We start from the raw sequence: 25,538 nt of genomic DNA, 5'->3' as shown, positions 1-25,538 counted from the left end.
AGTTCCTGTCAGGGTGGTTAAACACTGGAATAAACTGCCTAGGGAGGTTGTGGAATCTCCATCTCTGGAGATATTTAAGAGTAGGTTAGATATATATCTATCGGGGGATGTTCTAGACAGTATTTGGTCCTGCCATGAAGGCAGGGGACAGGACTTGATGACCTCTCGAGGTCCCTTCTGGCCCTGGAATCTATGAATCTATGATTCAGTCTCTGTGCCCCTTTGATCCTTAGTGTCACTTCCAGGATTGTTAACAAGGGTTTATTTGATTCTGTATAGTATTTTTTTAATATACCATGCTCATCACTATAGTATCTGAGCACCTTCCAGTAGTGCATTAAGCAATTTGACTACACATCTGTCACACATTGTTCCCCTCCTCCCCCGTTCTCTTCCCAGAGGGAGAAGCATGTGCAGTGGAGTGGAGTATGTGTAAGGTGTGTTTATCTTTTTAATATAAATATATCTGTTACTGTGAGTTTATGTAAGAGAAGGCAAGGTCAAAGAAATGTCCTTGCATTTGCAGAAGAAAGTGGTAAGATTTTGTGTTGGTCTTTATTTCCTGGAGGAACCGAGGGTACCAGCTGTTGTGAATGCTTTCCACTGAGAGACCACAAACATGTATCATATAGATCCCTGAAAAGCCGTCAAATGTTAACAATTTTCATTTGTTTTCAATCTGAGCTGTAGTTAAATTGGTAAGCTAGTGGTAAAAGGGTTTGCATTCCATTACCAGTCCTCTAGGCCTTCATCTCCCCCTGAAATACACTTCTGTGAACATTTCCTGTAATGATGCTTCTACGTACAATTAATTCACAGAACTTGGAAAAAATGTGCCCAAGTGAGTATAGAAATCTGAAGAAAATTAGAGGAACACGCTGTTCATTATTCACAAAATTAACAGGTTGCCATAAACTGAAAGTTGTTAACTTCAGTTCTTTCTGATATTGTTAATATTCTGACTCCCAGGCCTGTGCATTAACCACAAGACTATCTAATTATTTTCTGTCTCTGCTTTATTAAAAAAACAAACAAACCCACAGTGTTTTAGTTGATTCTGGTAAATGATACTAGAGCTACAGACTTTCTTCTAATATGTATAAAACTTGCTGTTTGTGCATATTATTCCACACTGATCCACCTAGATTAATTTAATACAGCATTTTATTTAAAATAAATAAAATATTGGCTTGTATTGTCATAGTAAACTATTTAGAAAACGTGTTTTTTTTCCAGTTCCTACTACAGACTAATTTTGTTTCTACCCACTACAACGAAGTCTTCGTGTTCATTTCTGACAGTTGTTATACTGCTTTAAGACACAAATTGTCAATCAGTGATAAAGCATGCCATGACACTTTGTAATGGTTCACTCTTGGAAATATTACTAAAAAGCAATATATTTTGAAAGATACATGCTGCTTGTCTACTTGTGAGAAATGGATGTGATTTAGTTGTCTATTGGGAACTTGTCCTACGATATATTTTGATTCTTGTGTGTCGCTAATCTTAACTAGAGAATGTAATCTCTTCTATCAAACAATGTTTAGACATAGAAAAGCCATTGTATGGCACACAGTGCAACAGTAGATGCCTGTTTATCACTGTAAGTCTTCTCTTTTATAAGATTTGATGCAGTCGTAAGTCTAACACTTCACTATTCTCTTCTTTTTTGCATTCATTCTCTTCTGCTACAGAGCATCAGAACTACTTTGGAATTGATGAAAATCTAGGTCCTGTTGCAGTCAGCATCAGGAGAGAGAAGGTTGAAGATGCTAAGGAGAGAGAAGGATCTCAATTCAACTATCGTATAGCTTTCAGGACAAGTGAGGTACTGTTTGAGTGCTGTTTTGATGGGAAGAAGGAGGTAAAAGAGAAGTTAACTCTTAGAACACTGGCTGTTTTCCCATGCTAGCATCGATCTGGAAATTGACTTTTAAAAGATTTTACAGATGAATACATTTGCAGGGAAGTGTTTGTTTTGTTAGCATTAATACATGTTGCAACTGATTCCTGAAGCAAAATTTTGCTTATTTTTCTGCTTCCTGAAGTGCTTCCTTCCTTCGGTTGGGAACCATTAAAGAACAGTTCGATTGGTAGCAGGTACATATCCAGAGGGATCCATAAGGGAACAGATGGGGAACCAGAGAGGGCAGACAGCAAACAAGGGAAGATAAGTTTAGCCTGAGGTGCTTCTGGAGAGTGTTAAGTTTCTTGTGGCAGGAAGGAAAGTTTGGGACAAAAGGGAGGGATGAGGAACTTGAAGATGTTTACTATTCCTCAAGGTTTTTTAGCCAAAAAAATGTTACAAGTGTATAGTTTCAAAATGCCTGTTAAAATGCTATCTCTTCAAAAGTGATGTACTATATTTGTAGTCTGGAATAACTGGGATACCAAATCTCTTCCAAGTACATGGTTTATGGAAGGAGAGGGAATGCTAATATCTTACTGAAGCAAAAATAGTGGATCCTGTTTGAAGTAGAAGCGGTCTTTGATTGTATTGGAGGTATACTTATCAAACCTGATCAAAACTTTCACATTCAGGCTAGTTAGTATTTTTTTCCCAAACTGGTTCATTTTTTCTTTATCACAGCAGTGAGTCACATGGATCCTAATTTTAGTGGTTATTTGAAGGAAAGTTTCAGGTGCTTATCACAGAGACCAACCAAAGATGACATACAAGTGCAAACTTTCCTTTGATTCTCAGAACTTGTCTCTTCATCATGGCAAGAAACACCTGTTAGCCATAAAGTGGCAGTTCTTGATTAGAGCTGTGCCAATAACTGGTCCAGTGGCTGAACTGTGGGAGGAAGATGGGGGTTGACTAAAATGAAACATCTAGTTTTGGATTTTTTTACCTTTTGAAATAAAAGTGAACTAAAATTCAAAATGTTTTGTTTCAAAAAAGTCATAACAAAACTTTGACATTCTGGGGTGCAATCTAGGCCAGCGAGGGGTGTCACCACTTGCCCTGCAATGTGGGATACCTCAAAATGCTTTGCTGCTGTAGCTCCCAATGTGGGCTTCTGACAAACAACCTGCCAGCATGCAGGTACACCCACAAAGTCTGTGTATAGCCACAGCCCTGGTCCAGCAACTATGACCCCAGCAGCCTGTCAGCAAACCCCAACCATGCTCTGGCTTCCAGAAGCCATGATTACTGTTTGAAGGGTGGCCCCAATACATGCCCAGTCCCAGATTTCCCCCAAAAACGTGTGCTCTGCACTGTCCAGTCCTCCCCTGGACAGTCCAGATACATTAGGTCCATTGCCACTCTAAGGGGATCAGGAGGGCATTCCGTCACAAAAACATTTAGATGGGGGGAGGGAAGGGGGTTAGTTCTGTTGAAACAATTTGGTGAATTCAGCACAAACTTGCAAAATGTTTTAGCCAACTCAAATCTGCATTTTTTTTTAGTGAAAGTTTTGTCCAAAATTTTTTGCCCAGTTCTATTCCTGTTAACTGTAATGTTCAGGTTTCCACTGTACATATATATAACGTGTTGTATAATACTTAGGCTTTGTCTTCACTATTAAAAAGAAGTGTGTGTGTGTGTGCGCGCGCGCGCGGGGAGTGGTGTGTTTTTTTGTATTTTTTTTTGAATTTCAGGACAACTAATATACACTAGCTATTCTACTGTAAACTCCTAGTAGAGACAAGGCACTGTAGTTGTAACTGTGAGATCAACACTATATTTCTGCCTGTGGCTGACCTCACCTATACTATCTCACAGTAAGAATTTCTCTACACTGCAACTGGGAGTGTGATAAAAATATGGGTGGGTGTACCCCAGCTAGCTCTGATCCAGATCAAAAGCTAGATCAAGTAATGATGATAGTGAAGCGATGGCCACACAGGCAGCTGCTGGGCTAGTCCTGCCTGCATAGGACCCTGGGTACATACTCAAACAGTTGCTACCCATGCTGCTACTCAAGCTAGCTTTGATCTAACTAGATCCGGATATGTCTCTGTGTGCTGCAGTCACATTTCCTAATCTGCAGTGTAGACATACCCTAAAAGTACAGTGCCTTGCCCAGCTAGGATTTTACTGTGGGATAGCTAATGCACATTAATTATCCTGCTGTAAAAAGACCCACCTTTTTTTTCAATGAAGACACAGCTTTAGTAACAAAAGAAATGAGTTCTGGATTTGAGTATCAGCCCAAAGTTTCTATTTTCTAGTAATTGTACATAGTCTAGTGTTACTATATTTAACTTCTTTGTTTAGAAGTTACAAATGTCTGTTTCCTCTTTTAATGTTTAATTGCTTTACTAACTGTTGCAATATCCTCAGAGAATTAAACATGTCTGTGTCTTCCCCACCCCCCCAAGTCCCCACTTCAGAGCCTGAAGATTGTATTTTAATAGCATAGTGTTAGAATTATAAATATTCAATGAGGTCTTCCACTCTTGCTGCAGCTTACTACATTGAGAGGAGCAATATTAGAAGATGCCATACCATCTACTGCAAGACATGGCACAGCACGAGGCCTGCCTCTCAAAGAGGTACTGGAATATGTAATACCAGAGTTGAGCATTCAGTGCCTGAGGCAGGCTTCAAGCTCACCCAAAGTCTCTGAACAGCTGCTTAAACTGGATGAACAAGGGGTATGTAGTGTTTGATTTCTCTCTAAAGACTATCCACTTGAAAGAACATGTACCTTTTCCTTAAATCTTTTGTTGGCGTTGTAAATAAACATGAATTTGTGATGTAATATATTTTCTCTTGAACAGCCATTTGCCCTATTTTCAAGAAGAGTTCACAAACAGCTGAGTATTTTTAATAATAAAATGAGAATGGTGATAGGTAATGGTTCAGTGAGTCCAGAAAAATGCCCTATTGCCAGAGTTACAAGTACTTGAACAATAATTTGTTTATTTTCCAAGCAATATGCCTTTTTTGACTTGCAATTTGGGAAAGACCAAGTAACCTGTAGAGAATCCCAAGAGTAAGGAGAGGGAGAGAATATAGTTTTGTGCTATGTTTGTTTTTAAAATTTTCACAAAAAATGGTTTTCACAGATTGAAGTCCATATTTTCTATGTGCAAATATTGAATATAAACAGGTTAACTAATGTGTATTTCTTATAGACAGAGTAGGTAAAATTCTATAAAATCATGATGAGCCTCTACAAACAAAACTGAAATCAATGGCAGCTGGAAGTGTTCAGCACTTTGGAAAATTAGATGTATTATAGTTAGAAATAAGGTTTACTTATATCATAGTCCCATGAATCCCAAGTTAGTTTTCATATTTTAACTTATGATTAGCACTCTTATTCATTGTAGCAATCTTATCAGTGGAGTGAAATGTGTGATAGTTCAAACAGCTAAAATTCTAATTGAGACTATCTAACAGGTTAACACTGCATCAGCAATGAAACAAACGTGCACTTAAAATTCAGAGTGAATAATGGTGAGATTTAACAGGTTCAGTAAGGTGAACTTTCTCTGTTCAAAGACTACCAAGCATGTTTACTGCTTCTGAATAATCTGTGAAGGACTATCTTGTGAATGCCTTTAGTTCACCTATGCAAAGAATGTTTAAGATTTTAATTTTAAATAAATGATCATTGTACATGCAAAAATAAGAGACTATCATGTCTTAATAATTTTCAGTATTAATTCAGTATGAAAGACGGTGATTGTGTCTAACATGTTAGTGTATACAAGGCATTCTTCTGTTGTTTCTTTTCTTTTAGTTGTAACAGAGTAGTTGTAGATCAATAGATAGTTCCTAGCTATGAGAATGTCAGTTCGGTGTACCCATTTCCTCTATATTTCCCCACTCATTTGCTCTCCTAGGGCAAAAAGAATTTTTAATAAATTACCAAATATGTTTTTAAATTTAATGTGTGTTCTGCATAATGTTTTTATTTTCTCCTTTGGTCTGTCAGAGTTCATGAAAAACAGTAAAGGAAATCGAGAGCATTCAGCCAATTTTTAAGCTTAGTGCTCCTCGGGTGCGACATCATTGTAGCTATCTTTTTTGTTTAAACTCAAGTGAGTTCCAGCTCGTAATATCAATGATATTAATTGGCCAGAGTGGAATCGCACTTGGGGCAATGTAAGCATTTCCTTCTTTAAACAAACTGTATGGTGCATTTATAGAACTCATTGCCATCATCCACAACCGTAAACTGGGACTGTAATTTGGGTGTCCATTGTGGAAGCATAAAGCAGTCAAACTAACCAAAGTAATGTTGTAATAATCAGTTAATGACTTTGAGATATAACAGTCCTCATTTTTCCTTTTTTATACCTGATGTTTAGTATTGAGAATTCAGTTCTGTTGTGAAATGTGCTGTCATCAGTATGAATATATTATTTTAATGCTTCTTATCTTGAGATAGTTACTGAGGCAAATACAGAAAGCTGTGTATAGAACTAGCATGAGATCTTTTTATGATTTTAATCCTCTTAGGTGTTTAATACATTGAGTTTATTAATCAAGCAAATATAAAAAGAGTCTTTCATGGTAACTGAAGGTGATGGCTAGTTGTAGAGCACATTTTTTTTTAAATGTGAACCATGGTCTAGTGGATTAATTTTGTCACCAGGGTAATAGTCATTTGAGAGACTGATATGTAGGAAATGATGACAATAGCAAAATAGATGTGAACAGAATGATTAACCTCTTTCAAGAATGTAAATAAAGAATCTATATTTTCCTATTTGTTGTGAGAAACGGGCAATTTGATCTACCTCGGATTGACCATAGGTTTTATGGGAAAAGCCACCTGTTCATCTCAAGATGAGGATGGAATATTTTTAATAATTGTACTTTTTCCTTTTTCTGGTGATAGGATATGGTGAGTGTTCTTATTGCATGTGAATCTTTTTGCCCTCCTCTGGAACAAAGGAATTTACAAAGGAGTCCAAGGGAAATGGTGCTCAAATGGCTTTGAAATTCAGTTGATGTTGAGCACCCAACTTCCCTGGGTTCCTCTGAACATCGCAGCCAAAAAGTTGAACTGTGTAGGATAGAGATCCAGAAGTTGTCATCTAAGCATTCCCTTAATAAATGGAGTGTGATCTGCTTCTCATCAAGCATAACTATGCTGATGTTTGTTCAGTAGCTAAAGCATTATCCATTAGGTAATGACTAACAAATATCTGCCCTGAGTCAGAATAGATAGAATTATGAAATTGTTCTCTGTACCAGTGGAGTTAGGCCAGTTTTATATCAGTAAAACAAAGTAGAAATTGTCCCACTGATAGTTAATTTAATAACTAAGAGTGAAATTCTGGCCCTGTAGAAGTCAAGGGACGTTTTGCTGTATTCTTTGTCATGAGATGCATAGAATCTGATTCTTTCCAGAGTTTTTAAAAATATCCATGACTTTTGACATTTGAGGATTTTTGTATGTGGTGGGTGCCTGTGATAATTAAGTCAATTTTACTGAGCATCTTGAGTGCTGCCAAGTTGAACTCAAGGCTGCATGAGAGGCAAACAGAACAGGAGCTCAGAAAAGCAGTAACATCATGATGGCACAAAAGACCAGTTTTGTAAACCAGCAATGAGAGCTTTTATTCCTCCAGGAGTGATGAGTTTTTTCTTTTAAAAATGAATAGATTAAAAAATAAGGCACACAAACCACAGAGTTTAACTCTTCATGACTGCCCACTCATTTAGTATAAGCACGGCTATTACTAAAATGGGAAGATAACGGGAATTTGGGGTTTAAAGCCGCTCTCATGACACTTGAATCTATTTTGCCATATTTTCATTGCTTGCCTTTTGTACCATTCCTAGCTCATGACTTTTCATACCAGTTGCCATGATAAAACGAGTGTGATATCACACCCATGGATTAATGTGGTTTGAAGTATGTTTAGCACTGTAGCCTTTATATTACGTATGCCTATCGTGCAGTAGATTTTTGTCACACACCTGAGTGTGCTTTGACACGAAGAGTATTGTATACTCTTTATTCTACAGACCTAGACAGTAGTCCTGAATTTTGATTAAGGAAGTATTTTAGAACTTGATAGTAAATGTGAAGAGTGTGTATGGATAAAGGTCTTAAGAGAATCTGATGTGACTACTGATCTCTGTCAATTTGTGAAGCTCTAATAGCTGATAGAAAGACTAACAGGACTAATCCACTCATATGGGAGTTTCCTGTTTGTTGTCTCATGAATCCGTCTTAAAAAATAAGTCAATACTTTTCTCAGGAAAATAATCCCATCTAATCTAACAATGTTTTAGTATTGAGATTTTAACAACATTCAATTGCAGTCTGATTTTTAGTTTACAGTACACTGTGCATATAACATATCTCTGCAAGTGAAGATGGTCAGAAAATAGGAAATTACTTTTTTGCAAAAGACATTTTTGAGGAAAAAAGATTTATTGATGCATATAAAAGAAATTAATCTTGTGAAAACCTATTTACAGTACTCATTTAAAGCATGTCCTTTTAAATGGCTGTTCTCATATAATTAGAAAGGTGGAATGGGGAAGCATTTGACATACAGGGGACCAACTAGCTAAAGTTCAAAAGCTAAAAATAAGTGAAAATAGATAGAGCCCTACACTGATACAAAAAGTGTATCTGCATCTGATCCGCAATCCGCAAAAATTGTCTGCAGATATCTGCATCCACGGATGCAGATATCCACAGATATCCGCAGACTTGCACAGTTATAAACAGCTCCACTGGTAGGGTTGCTAACCCTCCCGGTTTCGTCAGGAGACTCCTGGAACTGGGCTCTAACTCCCGGAGGCTACAGAAGCCAAACTGGGAGATTTTAGGCCGCTAAAAGTCCAGCAGCACAGCGGGGCTAAGGCAGGCTCCCTGCATACCCTGAGTCCGCGCCACTCTCAAACAGCAAGCACATTCTTGTGTCCCCTGGGAGGGAGGCCAGGGAGTCTCCATGTATTGCCCCTGCCCTGAGCACCGACTCTACAGCTCCCATTGGCCAGGAACTGTGGCCAGTGGGAGCTGCAGGGGCGGTGCCTGCAGGTAGGGGCAGCACGTGGAACACCCTGGCCCCCAGGGACAGCAGGGATGTGCCAGCTGCTTCTGCGAGTAGCACTGGGCCAGGGCAGGTAAGGCGCCTGCCTTAGCCCCGCTGCGCCATCGACCGGGAGCCACCCGAGGTAAGCACTGCCTGATTGGAGCCCACACCCTTCATCCCCTCCTGCACCCCAAACCCCCAGCCCTGAGCCTCTTCCTGGAGTCAGCACCCCATACCCCCTCTGGCACCCCCAATCCCCTTCCCTAGTCTTGAATCCCTTCCATACCCAAAACTCCCTCCCAAAGCCTGCACCCCGCACCCCCTCGTACACCCAAAGGCCCTGCTAGGCTCAGCACAGAGCCCCCTCCCACACTCTGAACCTCTCAGCCCCAGCTCAGAGCCCGCATCCCCACCCCCTACTCCAGCCCAGTGAAAGTGAGTGAGGGTGGGGGAAAGCAAATGACGAAGAGAAGGGAGATGGAGTGAGTGGGGCAGGGCCTCAGAGAAGGGGCAAGGCAGGAGTGGGGCAGGGCAAGGGTGTTTGTGTGATTAGACAGTTAATAACTCTATCCACAGGTCACTGTGCAGCGGACACATGGCTTTGTCAAACCCCCAACAACCATCCCAACCCCACTTCTCTCTAGACACCTCCTGCCCTCCCACCTGCTCTGTCCCTGCCATACATCCTTCCCCGCTCTGGGCAGGGAGGCTAAAAATCTGGGTTCTTCTATGCAGCCCTCCCTTGAGGGGCTAGGACACCCTTATGCAGTTATGGCGACTCTAATGCATGTAGCTATTGCCGCTGGCTCGTTTAAAGAACAATCTCACCTTCAAAATGGTTCTTGGCTCACTCCTTTCTGGGAGTTGTAGTTCTTCTCCTTCCTCCAAGCAAGCTGGAGACTAAAACTCCCGGAATGCTGCTGCATGATTCAGAGAATGGAATTGGAGCCTGCAGTCTGGGTGATGGCCGCTCCATTTGAGTGAGTGTGTGCTGCAGACCCCTGTGCGGATACTAAATTTGTATCTGTATCCACGCTGCAATCCGCAGAAATGGTCTGTGGATACAAAGTGGATACCTATGGATTTGCAAGGCTCTAAAAATAGACTCCTTGCTGTGTTCCCAGACTGTGAAAGAAGACAATTGTACAGCCAGTGCCAATTAAAGATCTAAAATTGTAGAGCATGCAATACTGGACATTCCTATATATAATTGATAGCTAAGTCAAAAGTCAAGGATTTATCAACTTGTTCTGTCTGTTCTTGAATGCTGACTGTCGACTTCGCTGAATATAGTTTTCTTTATCTTTCACATCTGAATTTTTCCTTACCTTATAAAATAATTTATTTGATCATATTTATTAAATAATCCTTGCCTGCTATTGCAGAAATAAAATTGTACTTTTAATAGTTCATATTTTTCTGTGTTACTGCTTCCCATGTTTTGCCATTTGTAATTTTATTTTTCTTATTTCAGCTGAGTTTTCAGCACAAGATTGGGGTCCTGTATTGCAAAGCGGGCCAAAGCACAGAGGAAGAGATGTATAACAATGAGACAGCAGGGCCTGCTTTTGAAGAGTTCCTTGATCTTCTGGGCCAGAGAGTACGGCTAAAAGGGTTTAGTAAATACAGAGCTCAGCTAGACAATAAAAGTAAGTTGTAATTCTAACATGTGGGAGGAGTCTATAATTCTCCAAAGGTAAGCATCTTTTGTAAATTCTGTCTCTTTATTCTGTACACATGGCCTTGGGAGTTGACTAGCAAGATTATGTTATAGTAATTTAAATTCCCATAGATGCGATATACAGCCTACTTTAAGTCTAAAAGGTTAATACTCTTTACTGTGACACAGTTAGGAAAACTTTTGGTGCGTCAATCTTCTCTTCCTTTGTCATAGCATCTTTGACTAAATTTATACCTATGTTATGTTTACAGCTATGAAAAAAGAACTATATTAATATCATTGACCCACATTTTACCATCTTGGTTCTTAGTCTGAAAAGGAAAAGTGAAAGCTTATGTATTGTTGAAGGGGAAGTGAGGGAAAAGGGACTTTTTTTCCTCATTTGATGGTAGGATTTCTTGGATTAATGTTCATACTTAAAGAAAGACCCAGTGTTTTCAATAAGACCAACATTTTCTTTTTCTTCATGTAACATCCAAACACATACCTAATTTCTATGGTGTTTCTGTGACTTGAGATTTGTTTCTAGCTCTTAAGTTTCATTCTTGTAGGCACTATAGATCAACAGTGCAAAAGGATAAGAAATTTATTGAATATATTTAGTTTCAGATAAGTTTCTCTTATTATTGATATGTTTTGAAATATGGACATCAACCTAGTCTGTGTACCATGGACATGACAATTTGCTCTGCTGAAGCTCACATTGTTGGTGCATTGACATTGACATGTTCTGACTGGGTCAGTGCAATCAATTTATTACCATGAACACCTCAATTTGAGTTAGTCACACTGGTGTATGGTCAACAGAACTAATTTCTTTTAGTTTGATCCGGTTTTGAAATGATTTTAACATCAACTCCATATGATCTGGTGAAATGCAGAGTAGGTATCTCTCCTGCTTACATTTATTTAATGTTTCGTACTGCTTGGATTTACTTATTTCTGCTATAATCTACCAAGTGTCAGCTTTCAGCCAACCTGACTGTTGAAGGTGGCATGGCCTACAAACAGATAGTGGAACTTACCAATTGTCATAGTATAATTCCCAAATCTGAACCTTAACGTCCAAAATATGGGTACTAGCATGAATTACCCTAAGCTTAATTACCAGCTTAGATCTGATAGGCTGCCACCAATCAGGATTCTGAGTACCTGATAAACTCTGGTCTCCCCAAACCTTCCCTGGGGACCACAACACCCAAATTCCTTGAGTCTCAAAACAAAGGGGAATAAACCATTTCCCTTCCCCCTCCTTTCTTTCTCCCAGCTCTTTCCCACCCTGGGTACACTAGGAGACCACCGTGATTCAAATCCTTGAATCCCCACCCGAAAGGAATGTTCCCTTCCCCCTCCCTTCTTCCTCGGAGAGAGATACAGAGATAAATGCAGAGAGCAGGTTTTTCTTCCCTCCTCCCTTTCCTTTCTCCCACTAATTCCCTGGTGAGTGCAGACTCCCTTCCCTGGAGTCTTACAAAAGATAACGCAAAAAAATCAATTAGGTTCTAAAAAAGAGGAAAACTTTAATAAAGAAAGAAAAAACATAAAAATTGTCTCTGTAATCAAGATGGTAAATATACAGGGTTTTTAGAAAGAAGCTTTCTTCAGCAGAAACACAATTTAAGCTACTTCCAGCAAGTACACATCTGCAAATAAAGAAAAACAAGTTAAAAGACTATGACCGCCTTTGTACTTACTTATTATTCTGAATAGATAAGAGACTGTAGTAGGGAGATTGGCAGAAACCTGGTTGCACCTCTAGTCCCATCCAGGACCCAGAGAGAACAACACACAAACCCCAAACCCCCAAACAAAGGCTTCCCTCCACCCAGATTTGAAAGTATCTTGTTTCCTGATTGGTCCTCTGGTCAGGTGTTTGGGTCCCTGTTTGTTAACCCTTTACAGGTAAAAGAGACATTAACCCTTAACTATCTGTTTTTGACACGCCCCCCAAATCGCAGACAGTGGGGAACCTCACTGGCGGTGATTTGTTCCTAGAACTTTAAAATGAATGATTAATACAACACATGTACCTTTACACCAATATACTATAGATGACATAACCGGAGTATTTTTCATTAGCATAGTGTATCTTTTTGAAATAATACTGCTGTTACTACTAGATTTCCATGGCGACCACATTCCTTTTGGGATTTGCCAGGATAATATTAATACATATCTCTTCTTGATAATAGCATGGTTAGTGCATTCTATTTCTGTAAAGCATGTTATTAATTTCTCTTGTTTGACATTAACATATAGAAATATTGTTAGCATATACTGATTAGCAATACTTTGATTTGGCTCAAGTCTTCTGGGATCAGTACAAACATTAGGAAAAAAAATGGCTCAATGGTCTTTTGGACATTCCACAAGGAGAGTGTGACTGAAAATCATCAGGCACAGTCTGCATATCAATATATATGCTGATACGATCTCATCAAATTTAGTGCCTGCAATGTTCTCAGCATACACTTATTGTGATTTGCTATTAAAGCAAACAGCTGATACATTTTTGCCCCATGGAGTTCAGTAACATAATTTGGTATGCTGCTAACTGCTGTATGTTGTTGAAGATGCTATCAGATGTTTATGTTGCTGTCTGAAAGGGAGTGAAATCAAGATGACTGACAAACAAGTTGTCTCTGATTTTATGATGAATATATAACTCTGGCTTCAGTAGACCCTTTTCCATTTGTGTAATCATATAATTCTTTTTTGCTGAAAACCATAGTGAATGTCACAGGAGTGCCGTGCTTACTGTTAGAATAAACTAATCTTTCCATATTCTACAGACTGAGTTTAAAATGCTCTATGATGATCTTCCTTTTTTCCTTTTAGCCACTTTTTCAGCACTTCCTGTACCAGGCATAATGGTACCATAACATTTGCTTTTGATGTTTAACATTTTCATTTTTATAGTGCTGTAACTAATTAAACTGAATTTTTTAAAAAAGGATTCCTTTCTTCCATTCCTCAAAAGTTTATGAATTAATATGATCTTTTTACTAAAGGATTATTTATCCTTCAATTGATCTGTTGCACGGTTTTTATTGTTTACTAGTTTTCATCATACTTATTATTCTGATGAGTGTAACTGGATACATCTGGGCCATTACATGCAGATCTGCAGCATATATTACATGCAGAAAAATACATCAGTGCAACATTAAGATTGTACAATTCTACATTTCAAAACTAGGAAATGGAAAAAAATTAAGGCAGCATTTCTACTTCTGCCATATTGCATACTCTGTATGTTTCATGATATGTTTTATAACATAAATAGTAATATAATAGGCTACATGCTTACACAGAAAAACAGGAGTGAAAATACTATGTGCAACAGAGTCACGTTAACATTGTTCTTGGAACTTTAACTTTTTCATATCTTGAATTTTTCATTACTTTTAACTATGTAACCTTAGTGGCAGTGACAAAGCTTTTTATAATTTATTTCCTTATATTCCTTAAAAGGAAAGTGAAGGTGGAAGAAATTGCTCTAGGGTTTGAAGTTCATATCTCACTAAAGTGAACTGGAGTCTTGATTTTGTTGCTGCCATTGTTTGGATGAGGACGCTTCTCTGGTTTTTCTGATCCCACTCTGTGATGGGGGCCCTGCGTGTTGAGCTGGGTTGGTGCATCCCGTCACCCTGTTTTCAGGCTTCCCCGTTAAGTGGCTAATTTCAGCCAAGTGGGTCTCAGCCACTGACGGGGTCACTTAAACAACTAGTCCGTGGTCTCTGGGCGGACAAAACAAACAAACAGCCTGGAGCCCTACTGCCTCCTCGCTGGGGCAAGCAGTAGTATTTGGTAAATTAGCCCCCTGGATGGGGAATAACAGCAAGCAGTCTGCAGCCTCCAGGCTGGGGCAGCAGTGACACTTGGTGAATTAGCCCCCTGGGCAGGGCAAAATGTCAATTAGTCTGTGGCCCCTGGGTGGAGCAAAACAAACAATCTATATGTGTTACTTCCCTCTGGGCTGGGACACAGAGCAGGTAGCAGCTTCCTCAGCAGGCAGCGGCTTGGCTTCCCCTGCAGTCTCCACCAACTGCGAGTCACCTGGAGGGTAGTCTGGATCTTCGGGCTCTACTGCCAGAAGCATTGCAGGAACCTTCCTCCTCCATTGCCTGCCCGACTGAACTGGGTTGCCTCCTTTTCTTTGGCTTTTCCACCTGGAGCATGCACAGCAGGGGAAAGAGGGCATGGTCGCCTGCGCCCACAATGATTTGTCTGCCCCCAGCAGCCCAGTGCAGAGTTGGTACACCCTGTCTCACACACTCTGACTCAGAAAGGCTGAAGGGATTTTACTCAAACTTTCTGAAACAAAATTCATAGTCCGGCAGAATGAGGTACTAAAAAGAAATGTTTTGGAAAATTGTAAGCAAAAATTATGAAAACGTGTTTCTAGTAGCAACCATTCTGTAATCTTAATTACAATGGGAACTACCAAGTGCCCATTATAACATCTTCTGAACCAGATTATTTCAGCTTGTCCCAAATAAGAGGATCTTAAATTTACAGCATAGACTTACTAGCTCATTTCCAAGGCACTAAACCAAAAGTATTAAACTACATAGGGATGCTACCTTAAAACAACTCAAATTACAGGTAAGGGAGCTGCCTCTCTGTAATAAATAACAGAAAGGGAGAAGCTGATGTTATAAAACAGTATCCAAAGGTTTAAATGAGATTGTAGTTCCAGGGAATATGCTGAAATAAAGAGGAAAATAACTTAGGCTGAAATTTTGTGCTTATTTAATTAAAAAGCTTCAGTGGGAATTGTACTGTGTATATAGCCTCATTCTTGAAAAACTTACATATGAACTTAGTTTTAAGAATGTAAATATGGTATCGAAACCAGTGGTGATACACAGGAGTTTAAAGTTAAACATGTGCATAAGTATTTTCAGGATTGGGGCCACAGACACAGGCCATGTCTTAAAATACAAAGTTATTAAAAACAAAGTTTTGAAAAAACTAATTAAATAAGAGTTAATTTTATGTTTTCCATTTTAAATCTTTTTCAGGAGGTACTAACATGGCTGTTTTAACTATAAGTTTGAAACTCTCATACAGATTGTCAACAGTTCAAACCCCCATTTCAACAAAACATCTAAAATATGCTTAAGTACTTTGCTGAATCTGGGCCTAAAATAGGTGAAATTGGTTTTGAAATATTGGTACTAGACAGGACCTAGAGTATAACTTGGAGAAAAGGAGAGTGAGTAAGTGTGGGGAGGCAATATAATTACCAGCAAAGAAATGAGTGAGCATGAAAGATAGGAAAGGATTAATGGCAGGAAAGGATTCACTGAATTATCGCTCTACAAGAAAACACTTCCAGCACCTGTTTAATGTTAAGCATGTGTAGGTACTTCCCTGAATAGGGATAGACTTAAACCAGTGAGAATATTTTATACAGAAACAATAGAATCATAGAAGATTAGGATTGGAAGAGACCTCAGTAGGTCATCTAGTCCACCCCCCTGCTCAAAGCAGAACCAACCTCAACTAACTCATCCCAGCCAGGGCTTTGTCAAGCCGGGCCTTCAAAATCTCTACAGATGGAGATTTCACCACCTCCCTATGTAACCCCACCACCCTCCTAGTGAAATAGTTTTTCCTAATATCGGACCTAGGCCACCCCCACTGCAACTTGAGACCATTGCTTCTTGTTCTATCTGCCACCACTGAGAACTGCATAGCTCCATCCTCTTTGGAACCCCCCTTCTGGTAGTTGAAGGCTGCTATCAAATTCTCCCCCGCTCTTCTCTTCTGCAGACTAAATAAATTCAGTTCCCTCAGCCTCTCCTCATAAGTCATGTGCCCAGCCCCATGATCATTTTCGTTGTCCTCATTGCTATTTAATTAATAGCTTTAAACTTAGCTTTTCTTTTAGGTGCTTTTTTTCCGTACAGAAGCACTTAGGGAATAGCTGGATCTTGAAGGCAGTTCATGCATTGCCACTAGCAAGGCTTAAGAGGTAGTGAAAGATCATTTGAGGAGCTAGTGTAAAGAAAAATTCTGTTTCATGCGGAGGGTTGGACTAGACATCCTTAAAGTCTTTCCTTGTCCCATCATCTATAATTTTATGAAGATACCAGGTCGTCTATTTGAATAATTGTAATCCAAAGAGACACTGTAGGCTCCTAAGTGGACCTGAACTATCTGTACTCTCCAAGGGACTGAAATTTTACCCCACCACACAACCTGATCTCATACTAATGTGAAGAAATAGAAAGTCTTTTGCTGACTCTGCCTCAAAGAATTCTGTCACCACCCACAGCTACCATATCTCTACTGACAGTCATAAGCTAAAAGAATCATCTGACTTGTCACCCACCAGTGGACAAAACTGCACACTTGATCACATTGATTGCCTCAGGAAAAAAATTGACTGTGAAATCCTTAAATAATGCATCCACCATAGTCTCTCCACTGCTGAGAGGACAGCTATACAATCCCTGAAATCCAACCACCAAATAGTTGTCAAACCAGCACAGAAATTGAGTGCCATTGTAGTCCTCTACTGTGATGGCTATGTCAATGAAGCCAACCGATATCTCTCTGACATGACCTACTATAAAGAACTGAACAAAGACTCTCTCTACCACAATTCACAGAGAAATTTAAGGATATTATCAAATCCTTCCCTAAACAACTCCAAGAACCACTCTACTTCCTCATCCCCCACAGATCCACTGCAGGGACCTCTGTATGCTTCCCAAGTTACACAAACAAGGGAACCCAGACAGTCATATTTGGCCATGGGACTCTTACTGAAGGAGTATCAGAACTCTGAAAAACCATCCTCAAACCACTCACCCATCAAAGGACAAATTTCCTCCAGGACAAAACTGAGTTACTCCAAAAACTCTGCAACATCAACAAACTCCCTCAAAACACCATCCTTGATACCATGGCTATCACCTCCCAATGCACCAACATCCCTCACCATGATGGAATCACTGCCTACCTCAAATATCTACAAGACTATGGACACTCAGATATGCATTCCAAACACATCACCAAACTCATCCATTTAATCTGTATCCATAGTAGCTTTATATTCAACAACAAACACTGTCCAAACCATGAGAACAGCTGTGAGTATTACGATGGCTCACCAATACGCCAACATCTTCCTGGTCCACTTTGAGGAAGAATTTCTGGAAAAATGCAATGCAAAACTGATATACCTGAGGCATTCTATTTTTATCTATGGAGAGATGTCTTAAACTCCCTCAGATTTCCACTACAATGTCAACCTCCATCCAGCCATCCAGCCATCCATCCAACTCTTTCTAGAACACTCCTATACCAGCATCAGTTTCCTGAACACCGTGATCAGCTTCCACAATGGAATCCTACAGACCACTGTATGCAAGAAACCTATTGTGACCTTCCCCAGGGTACAACCTGGACTGCCTTATAGCTATCTCCTCAGTTCTGCAACCTGCTATACCTTTTACACTGCTTCACTGGTGTACTGGCCAGTTAACACACAACTTCTAGCCTGTAACTTGCTTCCAGATGCACAGTATTGAGTCCTACTAGTTAACCACTCATGAATTGCACTGCAGAAGAACACCAGCTGATTCTCTAGTCCCAAACTTCCCCACAGTAATGTGTTTTGTATTGCCCAGCACCTTGCTTAACAATGCAAGCTCATATAAAGTCTATCATTTCATCAATGGAAAATGATACATACCAACTTTGTTATCCCAAATGGATTTTCCCCACACACTTTAATCCAAACACACTGGTTATATAAAACAGTGAAACAAGGTTATTAACTATAGAAAGAAAAGAAAAATGTTAAATGATTACAAGTAATGAGGCATAAAAGTCAGGATTGGTTACAAAAGAAATAAAAAATAAATTGCAAGCTAAATGTTTACTTAACAAGCTAAGTGAACTTAAAAGCAAAAAGATTTCTCTCTCCATAAGCTTATAGCAGTTTGTACTGGCTGAAAAGCCTCCCAGCCAGGACTCCCTCCACCCCATTCCTGTGCCCAACTTTAGTTCTGAGAGTCATTGATATCATGAGCAGAAATGAAGGAGGAGAGTGAGGTCAAGCGTTTTTTTTCCCCTCTTTATAATTCAATTTCTTGTTCTAGAAACATCCTTGCTGAGTCATGGTGAGAAACAGTTTCTCATGGACATAGCACCTCCTGTCTGATAAATAATTGGTACACACAAATGCTTCCACAGAGAAATCCTTGTTTTTATTGAATACAAAGCATGCATCTAAAATAGCAATAGTCTAGGGCACCCCAAATAGATGTAGTTACTCAAAGTCCTGAGTTTGTGTCAGGTGGCAACAGCAGTTCTCCAGTAGCCAGCCTTCCTCCTAGTTGCTGGGGAGATTGATGTCTGTGTCTGCTTGCTCATAAAAAAATCAAAACTTCTCCAAAGTACATTCTCACTAAACTCTTTATAGGATTCTTCAAACAAAGCATGTAACTTGTAATGGACCCTAATAGGCTAACAATTTCCCTAGAAACATCAAATAATAATTAATTATTCTACTTATCAGCAAAGTAACTTCAGCAAGAAATGTAAAGACACAGATGCCCAGACCAAGGTCAGCTATCTACATTCACTTTCACTTTCATGAATCTGTCATTTCACTGTATCTATCCTTGTTAGTAATGCTGCAGCTATTGTTTTTGTTCTGTCTGCCTAAGCCAAGGCCAGATTCTTCCTTGCTATGTGATGTCCTCACTTCCAGCTTATGGTGACTAAGTGCACAAGATGGCTGTGAGTTATGTCAAGTCCAATTCTCTTGTAACAGTGTCAGTGCTGCTTTGTCCCCAAAGAATGGGTTTGGTCATGCCTTTCTAATTCTGGAACATGATACAGCAATGTTATACAATAGAAACTTATAACTTTACATACAACATTCAGGGTCAGTGCAACTATTTAGACAAACTAGGCGGCCACCTAGGGCTCCTAATGGTTGGGGGCGCCTAAAAGTCCCCTCAGGTGAGGAGGTGGAGTGGAGGTGAGCTGCGTGGGGGGGCGCGCAGGGAGGGCTGCCTGCAGTAACGGGGGGGGGGGGCGCACAGGGGAACAGCTACCCACCCCAGCTTATCTCCACTCTGCCTCCTCCACTGAGCACACTGCCCAGCTCTAAGTCTCCTCCAGTCAGCGCCGCAAGCCTGGGCGGAGAGGAGAATTAAAGCAGCGCCGGCATGCTCAGTGGAGGAGGCGGAGCCAAGGTGAGCTGGGGAGGTCTCCCCAGGCAGGGTTAGCTTCCGCACGGGGAGGTCTCCCCAGGCGGGGTTAGCTTCCGCACGGAGACGGGGAGGGAAGTCTCCCCAGGCGGGGTTAGCTTCCGCACGGAGACGGGGAGGGAAGTCTCCCCAGGCGGGGTTAGCTTCCGCACGGAGACGGGGAGGGAAGTCTCCCCAGGCGGGGTTAGCTGCCGTGGTGGGACTGGTGGAGGAGAGGGGTTAGCTGTCGTGGGGGGGGCTCCCCGGGTGGGGGCTGAGTTAGCTGCGGTGGTGGGAGGGGATTAACTGGGTGCGGGGTGCAAGGTGGAAGTTTCGCCTAGGGCGTGAACTTCCTTGCACCGTCCCTGACAACATTGATACGCATATTTTATTAGGACAATGATGAGCGCGTTGAGTTTTCAAATGATACCTCACAATGCATACTTGATACAAAATTTGTCATAGTCTTGTAAAAGAGGTGAACAAAATGGTGTAGACTGTCACACCCGTGGATCACCATATTTAGCTCCACAGATCCAGCAACCACTCTAGATTCACCAAGAAATCTGACCAACCAGCCAGGCATTCAGATACTATAGAATATGCTCCAAGAAGAAAGTCTGGGATATGTACCTTAAAACAATTTAAACCATCTTCACTGAACAAGTACACTCCGCCAGAGAAGAAGATTGCATTATGGAACAGGTCACCCTAATTCCTGGAAAGAACCTGTTTCAATACAAGAGAAAAACCAACAAAAAATATTGACTGCACACTCCTATTTCACACCTCCCATGCCACACTGGAACCCACATGGGGTATCCTCAAACAATTAAAAACCATACTTGATGGGGACCACATTCTGAAAGAAATCTCTCCCCAAACTGTCTTTTGGCCTTCAAACAACCCCTCAACCTCTCCAAGCTCATCATCAGAAACAAGCTTCCTGCCAACCAGGACGCACCAACCCACAGTGGCACCAGACCCTGCAGAACAGATGCAAAATGTGCAGACATATCTCCATAGCTACGATGATCAATACCTTCCACCATACATCTTTCAAGATATCTGGGTCCTACACATGCCTGTCACAAAACGTGGAGGGACCCTATCCAGTGCACCAAATGCATCAACAACAACTATGTAGGTGAAGTCAGGCAAGCACTACTCTAAAATGAACTCTCACAGAAAGATTAGACAGTAACACCGTCACCTATGGGCAACGCTTTTCATAAAACAAGCACTCCATATCTGACCTTTCAGTCCTCATCCTCAAAGATTACCTGCACCACACCTTCAAAAGACAAGCCTGGAAGCTTAAATTCATAACTCTGCTAGACACCAAAAATCATACACTGGAGAGAGAGATTGGTTTTAAGTCTCATAACTTTCTGTAACCAGCTAACTATCCTTTATCCTATGACTGCAGAAATGTTAATTGCCCTGTTCATTTTGAATGCTTTCTTGTGACGTGTCAAATCCTTATGCTTAAGAATCTGTTCCATCTTATATTTAGCTGTGATGCTTTGATTATTTTTCCCGAACCTGAAGAAGAGCTTTGTGGACCTGAAAGCTTGTCTCTCACCAACAGCAGTTGGTCCAATAAAAGATATTTCCTCAGCCACCTTGTCTCTCTCATTGTAAGGTAAAGTTATAAAAGAGGGATAAAATTGGTTAATTTGCTACTAGTAATGATTGAGACCCAAGATGTATTACAAAATTTTGCAAATTAAAGCCATAATCTTCCATCACAAACTGTACTTTGATTCATTTTACATCTGTAACTTAGTTATAATTGTGAATTTTCATAATGTACTATGAAATAGAATGTAGGGTTGGAGGGGGTTTTTAGTCTCAATTGAAGTATCTGTTTAATATGATAGATAGAAAAATACTGTCAGTATTTCCTGTAGATTAATGTATGGAGTAGCCAAGTGCCGATTAAGCAGTTTCTATTCTATAAATTTAAAAATTGTGAAGTATTTGTAAGTACAATCTATGGTGGTGGTGGTTGTTTAGGAGAAAGTACTGTGTGCGCCATGGTTTGTGTGTTGAAAAATTAAATGTTTGGCTATGTTTTTTTAAAAATAGGAATAATTTTTGAACCTGTTGCTGGAAGTTTAGCTAATTTCATATTTAGATAACTAAATATGTGGCTTGATTTTTCAAAAGACAGTGAGAACCCCCAGTGGCTACTGTCTTCAAAATTAGGTCACACACACACCAATCTAGCAAGGAGCTCACTGTAGACAGCTTCTGGCAAGACCCCCGGGCCCTATCTATGCCTCAATATGGAATTAGAGAGCAGATCTTCAGGTAGTATAAACTATCATAGCTCCATTGAAATCCATTTAGCCTACAATTAGGAATCCAAATAGGAAATTTTAGCCATAATATGCAACAAGTGGTGTCTTAAAAGCAGTGTGAATATTCAGTTTTACTGACCCTCTTTTTATAATGAAATTTATTTTCAGCTGATTCAACAGGAACTCATTCCCTCTATACCACCTATAAAGATTATGAATTAATGTTTCATGTTTCAACTATGCTGCCATGCATGCCCAGTAATAGGCAACAGGTACGTTTTCTTAATTCACATTTTTGTAGTAATATGTGGAGTTAGATTTAGGGGCTAAATAAAGTTTTTGTTTATGCTTGAAATTATATTTTTGCTGTACAACAATATTAACAGTTTATGCAAATTGTGAATGTCATTTGGAATCGTGTTTTTAAAATCTTATTAAAGCATTAAATACTCAGATGTGATTTTAATTTATCTGCATGATTCAGAAGCTTATCCTGACTCTTCCACTGCATGTCAGTATTAAACAGTATTGACATCTGTGGAGATTGAAACATTTTTCTAAAACTTAAACTGGATTAAAATCCATCATGTGGTTAAAATATGTAATAATGTAAACAGGTTTTTAAATGATCCTGAGTAATCTTTATTTTTCATTTCAGTCTTCAAACCTTCTCTTACTCTACTATTTTAATAATAAATACCTCACCAAATCCTATAAGGCATCTGCTTGTAGACACAGAAAGCTGTGCAACAAACTTATTTTATGTCTGAAAAATGCTCATTGTTCATATTACAGCTCTGAAACTCTTAGAGCATTAAGGATGGCTAAAAAACAACATAGCATCCAAAGTGTATGGAATCTTGAATAAGGTTATGTCTGTCTTTGCCTGTACTAGATACTGAAATCATTAAGAATAAATATTTTTTGTGAATAAGTTGAAAAGCACATTTGGTATAGTATATCAAAACAATGGCACTTAAGAATAATAAAGAGTAGATCTATTCAGGGATCAGTTTACTGTTGAAGATATAACTTCTCTTACATATTCTGCATACTTCTAGATCTATAGAAGTAAAACAAGAAGTATTTAATTACAATATCCTCTCAGTTGCAGGGCAAGATATAATCATTTTTCCAATGATGATATGGGGCTGTTCTGCTGCAAAGATTTTGTTCCTTTTTGTTTTGGAAGAATGTAGAAAAATTACTGGAAAACTTTGTGGTTCCTGGTTATTTCTCAGATCGCAGACTGTTATTTTAGATATATATATTAATAGTATCTGTATCTTTCACATTTTGCCCTACCATCAGCTATTGTGGGAGGGAGGAGGGATGTGTCAAGGCATCAACCAATAGACAAAAGTTACAAAGTACAAAGTCTTGTCGCAGAATTAACTGTGAAAACTGAAATGGGACACATTTTGTTTGTTAAATTTCAGTAGTCAGTCCTCTATGCTGATGTTAAACTTGGCAAAGGTAATGAATTGTTAGAACAGTTTTCCAAAGTCTTAGTCCCTCATATCTAGGGTGACCAGATGTCCCGATTTTATAGGGACAGTCCCAATTTTTGGGTCTTTTTCTTATATAGGCTCCTATTACCCTCCACCCTCGTTCCAATTTTTCACATTTGCTGTCTCGTCATCCTATTCATATCTGTTTCTTCCACTCCTTGCCCACCTCTGCTTTAGGTCTGATCTGGAAACTTGAAAATAGGTGGAAAGTCTTCATAAAATGGAAAAATATTTCCTACCATCATAGTAGGTTTCAGAGGGGTAGCCATGTTAGTCTGTGTCAGCAAAAACAACGAGGAGTCCTTGTGACACCTAGAAACTAAAAATTTATTTGGGCTATAACCCACTCCATCAGATTTGATGAAGATGAAGTGGGTTATAGCCCACACAAGCTTATGCCCAAATAAATTCGTTAGTCTTTAAGGTGCCACAAGGACTCCTTGGTGCTACTACCATGGTAAAAACCATCTTAGGTCATAGAATCAGCCAATCTCAAAATGTACATTGCATTCAGATGGCAAAAAAGTTGAGTGATCTCATAATTCAGTGCTAAGAGATCATCTGTTGTTTTGACTACACCCATACTTCTCTTGACAATTTTGGCCCATCTCTTACTGTGTATTAGTCATTTAGTGAATATGTTGCATAAGAGTCACTTTGCCCAGAGACCAGATTTACTTCATTCACTGTCAGATGAAACTTGTATATTAATTTTTACCATATTTGCAAATATACATAGCTTTATGCTTAATTTAAAAATCACATTACGTTTTCTTGAGATACTATATAAGTTTAAAACAAACTGGAGATTGAAGTGATGAATTTGTATGGAAGATATTTCAAAGATAACTTGAATCTTGGCAATGTATCAACTAATGTTGTATACTTATCTGCAAAGACCTCTTTCTCCTTAGTTAAACACAGATGCAAAATATGTTGGAATAGTAGAATATTTCTGAATATTGATGTTAATGTGAATGGCTTAAGGACTTAGGAATGGTTGCAGTGCAGTAAGATATAATATGCTGAATGAGCTTGATTTTAAAATGAATATTTTCATTGCTGATCACAGGTGCTGACAGTAAATATAGCCTTACTTGAAGTTTATTATTATTATTTTGGTTGTCTGTCTTGAGCTGCCCTCAGTTGTGAGCATAGGGAACCCTTTTACCTTGCTCCACTAATTTTCATGATTGTTTGCTGTTTATCAGCTCCACTGCTGCATTGTTCAACCACCCCTACTGCTGTCCTATCACTTCTTCTTTTGCCTTCTCTTCTTCCTTTTCCCTGGCACTTCCTTCTGTCTCTTCCTTTCTAGATAGATGCCTGTTGTTGATCTACTTCCAAAATATTCCAGTGTTAATTCTATTATTTTCCCCTGCAATGAACACTCCCTTGCACAGTGTTTTAGCAAGCACTCATCAGTCTTTGTACTTCTGACAGTATCAGTGTTTAGCATCAGTATTGTATTGTGATCCATGGCTTTCTTGAGGTCAAAATAATGTGACAGTTTCACAAGTTCAAGCAGTATGCATACCTGAAGACCCACCACATTATTTTTTTAGATGCTTGAATCCAGCAAAGTTTGCACAGCATGCGCACCTTCCTCAGGTGTGATAGCACACTAAAATACCAAGCATTTAGCCAGCCTTAATGTGTAAAAGGGATCATTAATAAACAACTGTTTAATTTATCACTATTGCTATTTAGTTACCAAAATACATATTGAAATGTGCAATGTATCTACAGTGGTGTGTCTCACAAGTTAGGAAGAAATCTGATTAGAAAAATAAACCTGGAAGGCTCAAGACCACAGGTGCAGTTGCTCATGTTCCCAGGATAGAAAGGCTTATTAGCC

At 39.5% G+C, this 25,538-nt stretch overlaps 1 protein-coding gene across 9 annotated transcripts in view; it reads left to right on the top strand.

The window, feature by feature from the left end:
- The window catches only part of SIPA1L2 (signal induced proliferation associated 1 like 2), a 250,453-nt gene that overhangs the window by 133,072 nt on the left and 91,843 nt on the right, over positions 1-25,538 (top strand). For all 9 annotated transcript variants that reach the window (XM_030556901.1, XM_030556900.1, XM_030556899.1 and 6 more), the window contains 4 exons: positions 1,698-1,831; positions 4,420-4,608; positions 10,439-10,613; positions 22,338-22,441. In XM_030556901.1, the coding sequence (XP_030412761.1) occupies positions 1,698-1,831; positions 4,420-4,608; positions 10,439-10,613; positions 22,338-22,441 (602 nt within the window). The remainder of the gene's footprint in view (positions 1-1,697; positions 1,832-4,419; positions 4,609-10,438; positions 10,614-22,337; positions 22,442-25,538) is intronic.

This window comes from Gopherus evgoodei, chromosome 3, assembly GCF_007399415.2.
Source record: "Gopherus evgoodei ecotype Sinaloan lineage chromosome 3, rGopEvg1_v1.p, whole genome shotgun sequence".
Lineage (NCBI taxonomy): Eukaryota > Metazoa > Chordata > Testudines > Testudinidae > Gopherus > Gopherus evgoodei.
Note: the sequence above shows the minus strand (reverse complement) of the source record. Positions and strands in the feature narration are given on the sequence as shown.